At 44.8% G+C, this 16,515-nt stretch overlaps 1 protein-coding gene across 1 annotated transcript in view; it reads left to right on the top strand.

Moving 5' to 3' along the window:
• Nucleotides 1–16,515, top strand: part of fbn2b (fibrillin 2b) — a 196,345-nt gene that overhangs the window by 81,922 nt on the left and 97,908 nt on the right. The window contains exons 11-14 of the mRNA XM_067968183.1: nucleotides 875–1,018; nucleotides 9,915–10,034; nucleotides 11,762–11,887; nucleotides 16,021–16,143. Of these exons, the coding sequence (XP_067824284.1) occupies nucleotides 875–1,018; nucleotides 9,915–10,034; nucleotides 11,762–11,887; nucleotides 16,021–16,143 (513 nt within the window). The remainder of the gene's footprint in view (nucleotides 1–874; nucleotides 1,019–9,914; nucleotides 10,035–11,761; nucleotides 11,888–16,020; nucleotides 16,144–16,515) is intronic.

Here is a 16,515-nt window from a genome sequence, read left to right as displayed (position 1 = left end):
CAGGTTCATATCTGCAGTGACGAAGATTGATTTACGAGCATCCAAGTTTCACAATGCGCCAGAAACAGCGTTTTCTGTTGCGAAGACTCGGAAAACAAAATAGGAACATAATTTATCATGGAATGATACAGCACAGAAGGAGGCCACTCGGCCCATCGTGTCTGTGGGCAACAGTAGTTACCGGGGAAATAATGTAACAAAGCCACAGGGTTTATTCTGCAGTCTTGGCCTCCCAGCAGGAGTGCCAGTTGGAGAATCAATGCTGCAGTATTGTAGCCATGCCTCTGACCTGTGCTTGTACTTAGTGAGGCTCTGTAACTGGGGGTGCGGGAGCACTGAATTTACCCTCACGTTTTCAGATGGTATCCAATGACATAAATATATCAGCGCTGAGTGGTCTTCCGTTGTAGGGAGGGCAGACTTAAAAATCTGATACTCAACAGCTCCTTGAACACGATTCCTGTGAGTCAGTGACAAAATGAAGAGGAGGTAAAGTTTGGCCTCGTGAGTAGAAATTTAAGATTTCACTGGGATAGTGTGAGTGTCCTGTGTATTTTATTGAGAAACCCAGGTGAAGGGCTGAGGGCCATCGCTCAGATCAACACCAAGCTTGAAAAGAGTAAAAGCAACGATGGGTAAAACAAGAAGTGGCTCTTAAAAACCTGTAAATTACATGAGCAAAGGCAAACTGAGGGGGATCAGGATTCCACAAGATTTCAGTCTGTGGAAAGGATGAGTCGGTTGGGTTTTTATAATGTCAAGAAAATAGTAAATATTTCCATGGCCACCAGGGAGCATTGAGCCCATTGTGGAGAAATGTGCAGCTGACCAATCAAGGGATTGAATCCTGATTAATTTTCTTACCTCTTTCCAGGTACAGTCACCCTGAATCAGACCATCGATATCTGTAAACACTTCACCAACCTGTGTCTGAACGGACGTTGTATCCCAACACCATCCAGTTATCGCTGTGAATGTAACATGGGTTTCAAACAGGATGTGCGTGGGGAGTGTATTGGTAAGTCCTTACTCCATCAGCTTAGCTCGGACTACATTGGGGTTGGGGTTTTACTGAGTGTTTCTTTTTCCATTTATCACCACATCTCTCATGAAGTCACATGCTCTCAATTGGGTCCAGTTCCCCGGGCACTGATTCCTGCTGGAGTACAGTTCCCCGGGCACTGACTCTGGCTGGAGTACAGTTCCCCGGGCACTGATTCCTGCTGGAGTACAGTTCCCCGGGCACTGACTCTTGCTGGGATACAGTTCCCCGGGCACTGACTCTGGCTGGAGTACAGTTCCCCGGGCACTGACTCTTGCTGGGATACAGTTCCCCGGCACTGACTCTGGCTGGAGTACAGTTCCCCGGGCACTGACTCTGGCTGGGATACAGTTCCCCGGGCACTGACTCTTGCTGGGATACAGTTCCCCGGGCACTGACTCTGGCTGGGATACAGTTCCCCGGGCACTGACTCTGGCTGGGATACAGTTCCCCGGGCACTGACTCTGGCTGGGATACAGTTCCCCGGGCACTGACTCTGGCTGGGATACAGTTCACGAGCACTGACTCTGGTTAGGGTACAGTTCCCCGGGCACTGACTCTTGCTGGGGTAAAGTTCTCCGGGCACTGACTCTGGTTGGGGTACAATTCTCCGGGCACTGACTCTGGCTGGGGTACAGTTCTCCGGGCACTGACTCTGGTTGGGGTACAATTCTCTGGGCACTGACTCTGGCTGGGGTACAGTTCCCCGGGCACTGACTCTGGCTGGGGTACAGTTCCCCGGGCACTGACTCTGGCTGGGGTACAGTTCTCTGGGCACTGACTCTGGCTGGGGTACAGTTCCCCGGGCACTGACTCTGGCTGGGGTATAGTTCTCTGGGCACTGACTCTGGCTGGGGTACAGTTCCCCGGGCACTGACTCTGGCTGGGGTACAGTTCCCCGGGCACTAACTCTGGCTGGGGTACAGTTCCCCGGGCACTTACTCTGGCTGGGGTAAAGTTCCCTAAGCACTGACTCTGGCTGGGGTACAGTTCTCCGGGCACTGACTCTGGCTGGGGTACAGTTCCCCGGGCACTGACTCTGGCTGGGGTACAGTTCTCCGGGCACTGACTCTGGCTGGGGTACAGTTCCCTATGCACTATAAGAATATAAGAAATAGGAGCAGGATTTGACCATAGGCCCCTTGAGCCTGCTCCGCCATTCAACAAGATCATGGCTGATCTTCTACCTCAACACCATTTTCCTGCACTATCCCCATATTCATTGATGCCTTTAATATCTAGAAATCTATCGATCTCTATTTACTCAATGACTGAGTCTCCACAGCCCTCTGGGGTAGAGAATTCCAAAGATTCACCATCCTCTGAGTGAAGAAATTTCTCCTCATCTCAGTCCTAAATGGCCAACCCCTTATTCTGAGACTGTGACCCACTGACTCTGGCTGGGATACAGTTCCCCGGATGCTGACTGTCATTGCAGTACAGTCCCCTGCGTACCCACCCTCCTTTGGTACCTGTTCCAAGTGACTATTATACATATGTGAGCCGACACAGTGAGTGTCAGCTAGCTATTTGCCCATTGGGGGCATCACATCAAAGCCTGATCCTGTCCTTACCAACATCCACACACAACCTTCCAGCGGGAATCACTGGATAGTGATCAGGTGCGCTATTCAAGAAAGGAGGGAGAGAGAAAACAGGGAACTACAGGCTTTAAACTCAAAAGGGGGAGGGGGAGGGTTCAGGTGAGGGGAAATTTATAAATCTAAAGAGAAAAGTCAAGGCCTTAGAGCAGTGTAGCGATTTGGGTAAAGATAAGCAGAGTGTGACAGGAAGGGACAGAGAGTTTAACAGCAATAGTGCATCAGTGAACAAGGTCAAATCAGGGAAAAGTAGTAAAAAATTAAAATTAAAGGTGTTTTATCTGAATGCACGAAGCATTCGTAACAAGGTAGTCGAATTAATGGCACAAATAGAGATAAATGGGTTTGATTTAGTAGCCATTACTGAGACGTGGTTGCAAAGTAAATATTCCAGAATACTTGACTTTTCGAAAAGATAGGCAAAATGGAAAAGGGTGGTGGGGGAGGAGCGGGGGGGGGGGGTGGGTAGCCCTGATAATAAAGGATGACATAAAGACAGTAGTGAGAAAGGATCTTGGCTCGGAAGATCACAAAGTAGAATCAGTATGGGTGGAGATAAGAAATAACAAGGGGCAGAAAACACTGGTGGGAGTGGTTTATAGGCCCCCTAACAATAGTTATACTGTTGGTCAGAGTATCAATCAAGAAATAAGAGGAGCTTGTATCAAAGGTAATACAATAATCGTGGGGGATTTTAATCTTCATATAGACTGGGCAAATCAAATTGGCAAGAATAGTTTGAAGGACGAGTTCACGGAATGCATTCGAGACAGTTTCCTAGAACAATACGTCATGGGACCAACCTGGGAACAGGCTATTTTAGATCTTGTCTTGTGCAATGAGACAGGATTAATTACTAATCTCATAGTAAGGGATCCTCTGGGGAAAAGTGATTATAATATAATAGAATTTTACATTGAGTTCGAGAGTAACGTACTTAAGTCCGAAACTAGAGTCTTAAATTTTAAACAAAGCCAATTACATAGGTATGAGGGGCAAGTTGGCTAAGGTAGATCGGGAAATTAGATTAAAAGATATGACGGTAGATAAGCAATGGCGAACATTTAAAGAAATATTTCATAATTCTCAATGAATATACATTCCATTGAGAAATAAAAATGCGGAGAGAGAAAGCAGGGAACTACAGGCCAATTAGCCTGACATCAGTCATCGGGAAAATGCTGGAATCCATTATTAAGGACGTGGTAACAGGGCACTTAGAAAATTATATGATTAGGCAGAGTCACCATGGTTTTATGAAAGGGAAATCGTGTTTGACCAATCTGTTAGAGTTTTTTGAGGATGTAGGGACCCACGATTACTTTCACTACTCTCTACCTTTTAACATACTTGTAGAAGCTCTTACAATCTGTTGTTATACTTCTTGCTAGTTTACTCTCATATTATATTTTGCCCCTCATTATCAATTTTTTGGTCATCCTTTGCTGGTTTCTAAAACTCTCCCAATCTTCAGGCTTACTACTCTTCTTGGCAACATTATAAACCTCATCTTTTAATCTATCCTTAACTTCTTTAGTTAGCCACAGATAGATCATTTTTCCCGTGGAGTTTTTATTTCTCAATGGAATGTATATTCATTGAGAATTATGAAATATTTCTTTAAATGTTCACCATTGCTTATCTACTGTGATAGATGGGAGGGAAAGTAGAGAGTGAGGAGGACATAAAAAACCTACAAGGGGATATAGACAGGCTGGGTGAGTGGGCGGAGATTTGGCAGATGCAATACAATATTGGAAAATGTGAGGTTATGCACTTTGGCAGGAAAAATCAGAGAGCAAGTTATTATCTTGATGGCAAGAGACTGGAAAGTACTGCAGTACAAAGGGATCTGGGGGTCCTAGTGCAAGAAAATCAAAAAGTTAGTATGCAGGTGCAGCAGGTGATCAAGAAGGCCAACGGAATGTTGGCTTTTATTGCTCGGGGGATAGAATATAAAAACAGGGAGGTATTGCTGCAGTTATATAAGGTATTGGTGAGACCGCACCTGGAATACTGCATACAGTTTTGGCCTCCATACTTAAGAAAAGACATACTTGCTCTCGATGCAGTACAAAGAAGGTTCACTCGGTTAATCCCGGGGATGAGGAGAGGTTGAGTAGATTGGGACTCTACTCATTGGAGTTCAGAAGAATGAGAGGCGATCTTATTGAAACATATAAGATTGTGAAGGGGCTTGATCGGGTGGATGCTGTGAGGATGTTCCCAAGGATGGGTGAAACTAGAACTAGGGGGCATAATCTTAGAATAAGGGGCTGCTCTTTCAAAACTGAGATGAGGGGAAACTTTTTCACTCAGAGGGTAGTAGGTCTGTGGAATTTGCTGCCCCAGGAAACTGTGGAAGCTACATCATTGAATAAATTTAAAACAGAAATAGACAGTTTCCTAGAAGTAAAGGGAATTAGGGGTTACGGGGAGCGGGCAGGAAATTGGACATGAATTTAGATTTGAGGTTAGGATCAGATCAGCCATGATCTTATTAAATGGCGGAGCAGGCTCGAAGGGCCGATTGGACTACTCCTGCTCCTATTTCTTATGTTCTTATGTTCTTATGTAACTAGCAGGGTAGATAAAGGAGTACCAGTGGATGTAGTATGTTTGGATTTTCAAAAGGCATTTGATAAGGTGCCATATGAAAGGTTGTTACACAAGATAAGGGCTCATGGGGCTGGGGTTGATACATTAGCATGGATAGAGGATTGGTTAATGGACGGAAAACAGAGAGTAGGAATAAACGGGTCATTTTCAGGTTGGCAGGCTGTGACTAGTGGAGTGCCGCAAGGGTCAGTGCTGGGGCCTCAGCTATTTACAATCTATATTAATGACTTAGATGCGTGTAATGTATCCAAGTTTGCTGATGTTACAAAGCTAGGTGGGAAAGTAAGCTGTGAGGAGGATATAAAGAGTCTGCAAAGGGATATAGACAGGTTAAGTGAGCGAGCAAGAAGGTGGCAGATGGAGTATAATGTGGGGAAATGTGAGGTTATTCACTTTGGTAGGAGGAATAGAAAAACAGAATATTTTTTAAATGGTGAGAAACTATTAAGTGTTGGTGTTCAGAGGGATTTGGGTGTCCTTGTATACGAAACACAGAAAGTTAACATGCAGGTACAGCAAGCAATTAGGAAAGCAAATAGTACGTTGGCCTTTATTGCAAGGGGGTTGGAGTACAAGAGTAAGGAAGTCTTGCTGTAATCGTACAGGGTGAGATCACACCCTATAGTACTGTGTACAGTTTTGGTCTCCTTACCTAAGGAAGGATATATTTGCCTTCGAGACGGTGCAACAAAGGTTCACTAGATTTATTCCTGGGATGAGAGGATTGTCCTGTGAGGAGAGGTTGAGTAGAATGGGCCTATGCTGTCTGGAGTTTAGAAGAATGAGAGGCGATCTCATTGAAACATATAAGATTCTGAGAGGGCTTGACAGGATATATGCTGAGAGGCAGTTTCCCCTGGCTGGAGAATCTGGAACTAGGGGACACAGTCTCAGGATAAGGGGTTGACCATTTAGGACTGAGATGAAGAGAAATTTCTTCACTCATAGGGTTGTGAATTTTGGAATTCTCTACCCCAGAGGGCTGTGGATGCTCATTCATTGAGTATATTCAAGGCTGAGATGGATAGATTTTTGGACTCTAAGGGGATCAAAGGATATGGGGATCGGGTGGGAAAGTGGAGTTGAGGTCGAAGATCAGCCATGATCCTATTAAATGGCCTACTCCTGCTCCTATTTCTTATGTTCTTATGTGTAGGAACCCTGGATGATTTTTTTCCCTTTTCTAACCCATGGGCACTGAGGCCAGATTCAACATTAAGCTTGGCACTCTTTCGGTCTGCATTTCTCATTACCTGGGACAGCCCAGGTCATGATATTGCCCTTAAGCAATGTTGAGGGGGAGGGGGAGGGGGCAGGGGCATGACTTATTTTTAAAGAGAGAAGTGACTGACTGATTATTCCTAGTTTTCCAATTCTATTGGGAATGCACCAGGACAGGTCATGTCCATTTAGAGTACTGTATATCTAACAGGCCAAGCAGAGAGTGCACAATAAATGAACTCATTTAACAGTGACGTCTCTTATTCAAACTCACTGCTATATGCAGTCTGTCTGTTAAGACTCCTCGAGTGGCTGTAATTTCTCTCTCCACTTCTTATTCCTTGTTTATACTTTGTCCCCTCAGAGATTAGACCCAGCCTGATCAGGCTGTTGAAATCTCCCAGGGTTTATACCGCTGACTGGCCTGATCCAGTTCATATGCTGGGTGATATTAAATTACCAGCCCCAGCGCACGTGCTAAGCTGTTCATCTCTTCAGAAAACAGTGGGACTCAAAACCAGGCTGATTGGAATTTCCTGTTTCATAGTCAAGGGCATGGCCGCAGCTAAGAGATTGTACACTGTTAGGGAACGAAAGGAACTCAGACGTCTTTTGACTTAAACATGTTCTACAACTTCTAGCTGACTTCCAATGATTTTAATTGGCACAATTGGTCGCCCACTTAGCAACCCTGTACCCTGAGAAAGTTCCAGCCACCTATGTCCACCATTAGAGTAGTCTGCAGGGCCCCTAGAGGTCAACACTCGGCATCGAAAAGGAAAAATGTGCTATGGGGAAAGGGCAGGGGAGTGGGATTAATTGGATAGCTCTTTCAAAAAGCCAGCACAGGCACGATGGGCCGAATAGTCTCCTTCTGTGCTATAAGATTCTATGATTGTGTTCCAGGCAGAACAAATCTGTATTCATGGAGAGAACTGAGGTGATAAACAAACTTTTTGAGGATTCTGAGTATCCTGGAGGCTGTGAGTGCAGCCTCGAGGATTAGAGAGAGAGCAGGTCGATCAAGGATGAGATTGTAACTGTCCCATCTCTTGCACTCTTACGCAGTGCCACTGTAAGCCAACTCACAGAAGAACATCATAGGGCTGGTGATAAATAGCATTCCCTCACAAATGTCATAGCAAAGAATAGACAGGAGCAGAAGAGGCAACGATTACATTACTTGAATGACACTAGGTGTATATTCATGAATAAATCACAATGTAAGGGGTGGAGCACAATACTGATGGAAAGAAAAAGTTAAAAGAGAAGTGACTTTTTATGTCATAGTGAAGGGGATTTTGAAGCAGGCACATACCAAGTCTTCACATGAAAACAATATAATTTTGAGAGCAACAGCAAACTCAATACTGAGCCGAAATCCTTCTTCAAAAAGGAGCTGGATGCATATCAGGTTGGGAATGTGATTGGAAATTGCAGACTGAAAATATCAAATACTTGACAGTACATGATGATTCCTGTGCCGCTGGGGATGGTGAAATATCTGTGTAGTGTGCGTGGGGACTGTAGCATGGGTGGTATCATGCATGGAGACCAGTGTGCATTGGGACTGTAGCGTGCGTGGAGATTGTATCGTGCGTTGGCACTGTAGCATGCGTGGTAGCGTGCCCGGAGACTGTAGCAACGCAGGGACTGTAGCATGCCCGGGGATTGTAGCAATGCGGGGACTGTAGCGTGCCCGGGGATTGTAGCAACGCGGGGACTGTAGCGTGCCCGGGGACTGTAGCAATGCGGGGACTGTAGCGTGCCCGGGGACTGTAGCAATGCGGGGACTGTAGCGTGCCCGGGGACTGTAGCAATGCGGGGACTGTAGCGTGCCCGGGGACTGTAGCAATGCGGGGACTGTAGCGTGCCCGGAGACTGTAGCAATGCGGGGACTGTAGCATGCCCGGAGACTGTAGCAGCGCGGGGACTGTAGCGTGCCCGGGGACTGTAGCAATGCGGGGACTGTAGCGTGCCCGGGGACTGTAGCATGCGTGGTAGCGTGCCCGGAGACTATAGCAACGCAGGGACTGTAGCGGGCCCAGGGACTGTAGTGTTTGTGGGTGTGTCCTTTAGGGAGACATTAATAACCCACACAGAGCTGCAAGTTATGGAGCTGATTTTTAACTCCGTGCTCCTCTGCCTTCCTGCATTCATTCCACAATTGGTTTAATCTTGTTCCCTAGTTATGTATTTTAGCAAAATCACTTAGATTGCTGATGTAATGTTTAGATAGGATGCCAACAATTCCAGAGCATTCACAAAGCAATATTACCAAAATATTGGACGTTACCAGCAGCCAGTGATGTGAGAACGGCTAAATATTCTGGGGTTTTGCTTGATTCTGTTTGGGAATCAGGAAGTTTTTATACAGAACTTTCCCTCGGGAGATTCAGCCTGTCTGTTAGACTCCTCAAGTGACTGTAATTTCTCTCTCCACTTGTTTATACTTTCTCCCCTTAGAGACCAGACCCAGCCCGATCAGGATGTTGAAATCTATGTTAGGCTAGATTCTACATGGGGTGTGAAAGGAAAATAAAATGGTTGGGAGAGAGTCCATGATAGGATAGATTGTACACTGGCTGTGGAAGAAGATTAAATTGTTGGGGTAGAGTCTATGATAGGGTAGAGAGTGCATGGGCCATGGAAGGAGATTAAATTGTTGGGGTAGAGTCTATGATAGGGTAGAGAGTGCATGGGCCATGGAAGGAGATTAAATTGTTGGGGTAGAGTCTATGATAGGGTAGAGAGTGCATGGGCCATGGAAGGAGATTAAATTGTTGGGGTAGAATCTATGATAAGGTAGAGAGTGCATGGGCTGTGGGAGGAATGGGACGATGACCTTCAGGTCCTGTGGCAGTGCCTATAATAAGGACAACAGAAGGTTTGTACTTATTAGTAATAACAAACTGTCAGATTTTAAGTTCCATCTTCTTATCCCCTATATTACCACCTAACCTCAAGACTTCTGAATTCAGTAGACAGGCTATGATTAGATGCATGATTTGGATTGAGACTGTATTAAGCCAAATGTCTCCAACAGCAGTGGTTTTATTTGGGATTAAATGTTGAGACTGTTCAGACATGAAGTTGCTGCAGGACTCAGGCCACTAAAGGGTGCCAGGAAGTAGGAACCTCTGAGCTTCTTTGCAATTATCTGATTAAATACAACTTAGCTAAAGATTGGTTAGAACTTACTGTGTGACCACAGCAGCAGACATCTCCATAACATGAGGCTCCAGCTCTGTGGGGATTGTTCACGTACTCTCTAATCATTCAGGGCCGTCATTTTACAGAAACATGTCTCAATTAGTGAGTAGCCAGTCTCAGTAATTAGAGAGCCTGGATTTCCTTTGCTGTTGCATTCCCTCATCTCGATGAGCCAGTTAATTTCAACGTTTAACTGCTTTGTATTTACTTTTCCTCAGATGTTGATGAATGCTCCAGCAGCCCTTGTGTGAATGGTGACTGTGTTAACACCCCCGGTGCTTACCACTGCAAGTGTCATGACGGTTACCAGAGTACCGCCACCAAGCAGGCCTGTATCGGTGAGTCCAGCACACAACTCGCAACCTCCTTTTCTTCTCTGTAAATCAGCTAATGAGTGCATTCTGTTTGGTCCTGCAGCTCTCAGGTTACATGCTAATCTTAATATTAACTGAATATTAATAGAAATATTAATATGTTATATTGTAACAGCAATGATAAAATAATACACTCGGAACAATTTTAAAATCCCTTGTGAACTCTATCTCTGCCGCAACTAATACAACACGAATCAAATGTCTTCCCCTCCCCTTCCTTTAACCTGAGAAACAGTCTGGCCCTGATTTTAACTCTGGGTGGGTGGGTGGCGGGGTGAGTTTAAAACATTCACCCACTGCAGCAGAAATCAGGCCTGAGCTATGTCATCTCCCGGGCCTCATTAACATGACGTCAGTTCACTTCCTGCCCAGAACGGGTGGGAAGCGAAATGCCGGCCTGCAGAAAATTGGGCGACCCGTAGAAAATATCACGGGCACGGATATCACGGGCACAGATAACAACAGTATGCGGGTAACACAGGGGCGGCTAATACAGGCATGGAAAACAACAGTATGTGATTAATGCGGGCACGGATATCATGGGCGCGGAAAGCAACAGTATGTGGATAACGTGGGCGAGGATAACACGGGCAGGGATAACACGGGCCGCTGTAACTGTCCTGGGTTGATGCCCAGTAATTACACGGACCTCTTCTTAACGTTGACCCCATGGAGAGATGTGCTGAGTGGAGTTAATGCACCAAAATACCAGATGCAGTAAACTCACACAAGCATCCTTTCATTTAGAATTTATAGCCGCTGTGGTTTGTACTGTTTAGATTGCTGCCGCTGAGAGTTGAATTTGCCCTTTTCCAGATCCATTTTACTTAGAAATCTAAACAGATGTTGGCAAGAGACGTTCACAGCGTCTGTCTGGACTGGATTCAAATCCAGGGACTGGAGGCGAGAGGGCATGCCCCTGACATGATGGGCATCCATATTTCACTGTTGCCTCCATAGAGTTACCAGTGCCACTGCCAAAAGTGACTGGCACTGCCGTCACATGTTGCAGGGGCCACCGTTTTGTTCTGGCTATGGTTTGGTTCAGTTGGAAGCCACTGAACATCTTCTGATGGTTTCTCGGATAACAAGGAGCTGAGCATCTTTGAGATTTATACAGGCGTAGTTACTCTGAAGGTGCATTTGGGACTACACGTGGAGTAATGTATCTCACAGAGGCATAGTTAGTGGAGTTGCATTTGTGACGTTCCAGTCATGTTTGGACTTCTGCTGATATTAGAGGGGGCTCCCCACAGGCCAGCAATGTGAAACCTGCACCACTGGCCCGTATTAGGAGCTTGAGAGTTCAACCTGCCCACAGCCAGACTCGGGAGGGGGGGATCCATCCCCAAGCCACACTGGTGGAAGCTGGTTAGCTTAGCTGCTGCCCTCACTTTCCCTCAGATCCAGAGTGTGTGCCAGATCCTTTACATACAGGGCTGCCTCTGACAGTAAGGTCCTTTACAAAGCTCTCTCAGATTACATTGCTGTCGGAGGCAGTCCTCTGGTAAAGCAGAACCATTAGTGAACTTTTCTTCAGGAATATGGGTCCCTCATGTCAAGGACCAGCCCAAACCACGTGAATATGGGATCGACTGTAACACCCATTCAAGTTGGTAATTTGACAGGAATGTGCAGTCGATGATTCGGTGGGTGACAGCCCAAAAACCAGGTTCCTTTTTGCTTCCTAGATATGGACGAGTGTATCCAGAATGGCGTTTTATGCAGGAACGGCCGGTGTGTTAACACTGATGGAAGCTTCCAGTGTATCTGCAATGCTGGCTTCGAGCTCACCCCCGATGGAAAGAACTGTGTTGGTAAGTACGCTTCATACACACCGACCTGTCTGCAACCATCGAGAGCCAATTTCTGACACATTTAGTTACAGATAACTCACAGAGACCAAACGAATGAGGTTACATCCTTTACAGAGGACTCTGAGCTGGAAGGAAGGCCATGTCAGTCTTGTCTCTGATGCGCACAGTTCAGTCTGTCCTGCACCCCATTCCTGGAGAGGTAGAAAGCACATGGTCACATCTGACCTAGATTCAGCTCTTTGGTTTGGCATTGCTGTTCCCAAACTCTCTGAGTACTGTTTCTTTCACCAAATCATCTAGATGTGGATTGAGGGAAAAAGGAGAGTTTCCGTTGGTTAGATTAAGAGTGCAAGAGCAAGGTAAGATTCATCCAGGTTAATACATAATCTCATACATGTCAGTGTAAGCACAGTTCTAAGGGAAAAAGAGCGAATTAAATTATTATAGGAATAATAACATTATTCAAAGTGTTAGTATCCAAACCTGCCACATTAATCAAACATAAACTAGATGTAAAGGGAATTGACTGGAGGGGAAGGTTAGAGAAATTCAAGACTCTACAATCTGGAATGAAGATGGTTTAGCGGGACCTCATTAAGGTGTAACAAATATTAAGTGGATAGTGATGTCAAACCCAGTATATGACTGCAATGTCAAACCCAGTAGATTACTGCAATGTCATCAAGTTATATTGAGTTAAATCGAGTCCACAGCTCAGAAACAGGCCATTTGGCCCAACTGGTCTATGCCGGCGTTTATGCTCCACACGAGCCTCCTCCCTCCCTACTTCATTTAATCTTATCAGCATACCCTTCCATTCCTTTACCCCTCATGTGCTTATCTAGCTTCCCCTTAAATGCATTTCTGCTATTTGCCTCAACTACTCCTGAATTCCCTATTGGATTTATTAGTGACTATCCTATATTTATAACCTCTAGTTTTGGATTCCACCACAATTGGAAACATTTTCTCTACGTTTACCCTAACAAACTCTTTCATTATCTTATTGACCTCTATCAGGTCATCCCTCAGCCTTCTCTTTTCTAAAGAAAAGAGCCCCAACCTGTTCAGCCTTTCCTGATAACTATATTCTCTCAGTTCTGGTCTCATCTTTGTGAATCTTTTTGCACCTTCTCCAATGTCACGATATCCTTTTTATTAAAATGGAAACCAGAACTATGCACAGTACTGTGATATCAAACCCAGTATATTACTGCCACGTCAAACCCAGCATATTACTGCCACGTCAAACCCAGCATATTACTGCCACGTCAAACCCAGCATATTACTGCCACGTCAAACCCAGCATATTACTGCCACGTCAAACCCAGCATATTACTGCCACGTCAAACCCAGTATATTACTGCCATGTCAAACCCAATATATTACTGCCACGTCAAACCCAGCATATTACTGCCACGTCAAACCCAGTATATTACTGCCATGTCAAACCCAATATATTACTGCCACGTCAAACCCAGCATATTACTGCCACGTCAAACCCAGTATATTACTGCCATGTCAAACCCAATATATTACTGCCACGTCAAACCCAGCATATTACTGCCACGTCAAACCCAGTATATTACTGCCACGTCAAACCCAGCATATTACTGCCACGTCAAACCCAGTATATTACTGCCACGTCAAACCCAGTATATTACTGCCACGTCAAACCCAGTATATTACTGCCACGTCAAACCCAGCATATTACTGCCACGTCAAACCCAGCATATTACTGCCACGTCAAACCCAGTATATTACTGCCACGTCAAACCCAGCATATTACTGCCACGTCAAACCCAGCATATTACTTCCACGTCAAACCCAGTACATTACTGCCACGTCAAACCCAGTACATTACTGCCACGTCAAACCCAGTATATTACTGCCATGTCAAACCCAATATATTACTGCCACGTCAAACCCAGTATATTACTGCCACGTCAAACCCAGTATATTACTGCCACGTCAAACCCAGCATATTACTGCCACGTCAAACCCAGTATATTACTGCCACGTCAAACCCAGCATATTACTGCCACGTCAAACCCAGCATATTACTTCCACGTCAAACCCAGTACATTACTGCCACGTCAAACCCAGTACATTACTGCCACGTCAAACCCAGTATATTACTGCCACGTCAAACCCAGTATATTACTGCCACGTCAAACCCAGTATATTACTGCCACGTCAAACCCAGTATATTACTGCCACGTCAAACCCAGTATATTACTGCCACGTCAAACCCAGTATATTACTGCCACATCAAACCCAGCATATTACTGCCACATCAAACCTAGTATATTACTGCGACATGAAACCCAATATATTACTGCCACATCAAATCCAGTACATTACTACGATGTCAAACCCAGTATATTACTGCTATGTCAAGCCGAGTATATTACTGCCACGTCAAACCTAGTACATTACTGCCACGTCAAACCCAGTATATTACTGCCACGTCAAACCCAGTATATTACTGCCACGTCAAATCCAGTATATTACTGCTATGTCAAACCCAGTATATTACTGCCACGTCAAACCCAGTATATTACTGCCACGTCAAACCCAGTATATTACTGCCACGTCAAATCCAGTATATTACTGCTATGTCAAACCCAGTATATTACTGTCACGTCAAATCCAGTATATTACTGCTGTGTCAAACCCAGTATATTACTGCCACGTCAAACCCAGTACATTACTGCCACGTCAAACCCAGCACATTACTGCCACGTCAAACCCAGTATATTACTGCCACGTCAAACCCAGTATATTACTGCCACGTCAAACCCAGTATATTACTGCCACGTCAAACCCAGTATATTACTGCCACGTCAAATCCAGTATATTACTGCTATGTCAAACCCAGTATATTACTGTCACGTCAAATCCAGTATATTACTGCTGTGTCAAACCCAGTATATTACTGCCACGTCAAACCCAGCACATTACTGCCACGTCAAACCCAGCACATTACTGCCACGTCAAACCCAGTATATTACTGCAACGACAAATCCAGTATATTACTGCTATGTCAAACCCAGCACATTACTGCCACGTCAAACCCAGTATATTACTGCCACATCAAATCCAGTATATTACTGCTATGTCAAACCCAGCACATTACTGCCACGTCAAACCCAGCACATTACTGCCACGTCAAACCCAGCACATTACTGCCACGTCAAACCCAGTATATTACTGCCATGTCAAACCCAGTATATTACTGCCACGTCAAACCCAGTATATTACTGCCATGTCAAACCCAGTATATTACTGCCACGTCAAATCCAGTATATTACTGCCATGTCAAACCCAGTATATTACTGCCATGTCAAACCCAGTATATTACTGCCATGTCAAACCCAGTATATTACTGCCACGTCAAACCCAGTATATTACTGCCATGTCAAACCCAGTATATTACTGCCACATCAAACCCAGCATATTACTGCGATATGAAACCTAATATATTACTGCAATGTCAAACCCATTGGTGGACAGTTACTGTACTAGAGAAATGGGCATTCATGCAACAGTTAGGGTGCTAGAGGAATGGGTTTGGATGGGACAGTTAGGGTGCTAGAATGATGCCCTATTCTTGTCCTTGACATTTTCTTATATTAATTCTTTGTTTATAATTTTCCAATTGGCCATCCACGTTCTCCCTGTTGTGTTTCTGATGCTGGTCTGCTGTGTTACATGGTACTCTTAGTTGTTTAATTGTTAGACAGGATACACATTGCAGCTTGTGGCTAATAGGTCATCCTCTCTTATCTCTACACTCCAACTTCTCTCTCAGTCACAATCCTCTCTCTCGCTCTCTAATATATATATTATACTATCGATGCTACTATTGCGGGTGCAGCTCTAAACTTTCCTTTATTGTTCTTCCTAAACTCTAAATACCATTTTAATATGTAGAAATCTAGACTCATCACATGATTTCCCATTCTAACTCATTTTTTCTCAGGTCCTCACACTATGGAAGTCTTCCCCTCCCTTAGTCCTTCCTCTTTCCTGCAATATATAGGCTTTTAAAACTCATGTGTCCCCTATAATTCTCCCAAAGTTAATTGTCATGACTAAAGAGACTGGCAAGTAACGGATCTTACCCGCAGATCATGATGAATGTGCCACCACGAACATGTGCCTGAATGGAATGTGCATCAATGAGGATGGTAGCTTCAAGTGTATCTGCAAGAATGGCTTCGTCCTAGCTCCTAACGGGCGATACTGTGTGGGTAAGGACCTGTTAATTGGTGCTCCTATGTGGGTAAGGACCTACTAATGGGTGTTACTATGTATGTGAATGAGTATCTGCTAATGAGTGTTACTATGTGGGTAACGACCTACTAATGGGTGTTACTTTGTGGGTAAGGATCCGTAATGGGTGTTACTGTGTGGGTAAGGACCTACTAATGGGTGTTACTATGTGGATGAGGACCTACTAATTGGTGTTACTTATGTGGATGAGTATCTGCTAATGAGTGTTACTGTGTATATAAGGACCTGCTCCTAATGGACCTATTATGTATGCAAGGACCTAGAAAATATTGGGATAAACATACTGTCCATCCCTCTGTATTTATAGAGTGTCTTATCACATCTTTTAG

The sequence above is a fragment of the Heptranchias perlo genome, chromosome 29, assembly GCF_035084215.1.
Source record: "Heptranchias perlo isolate sHepPer1 chromosome 29, sHepPer1.hap1, whole genome shotgun sequence".
In the NCBI taxonomy this organism is placed as follows: domain Eukaryota; kingdom Metazoa; phylum Chordata; class Chondrichthyes; order Hexanchiformes; family Hexanchidae; genus Heptranchias; species Heptranchias perlo.
The sequence above is the reverse complement of the archived record's forward strand: the minus strand, read 5'-3'. Positions and strand labels throughout refer to the sequence as shown.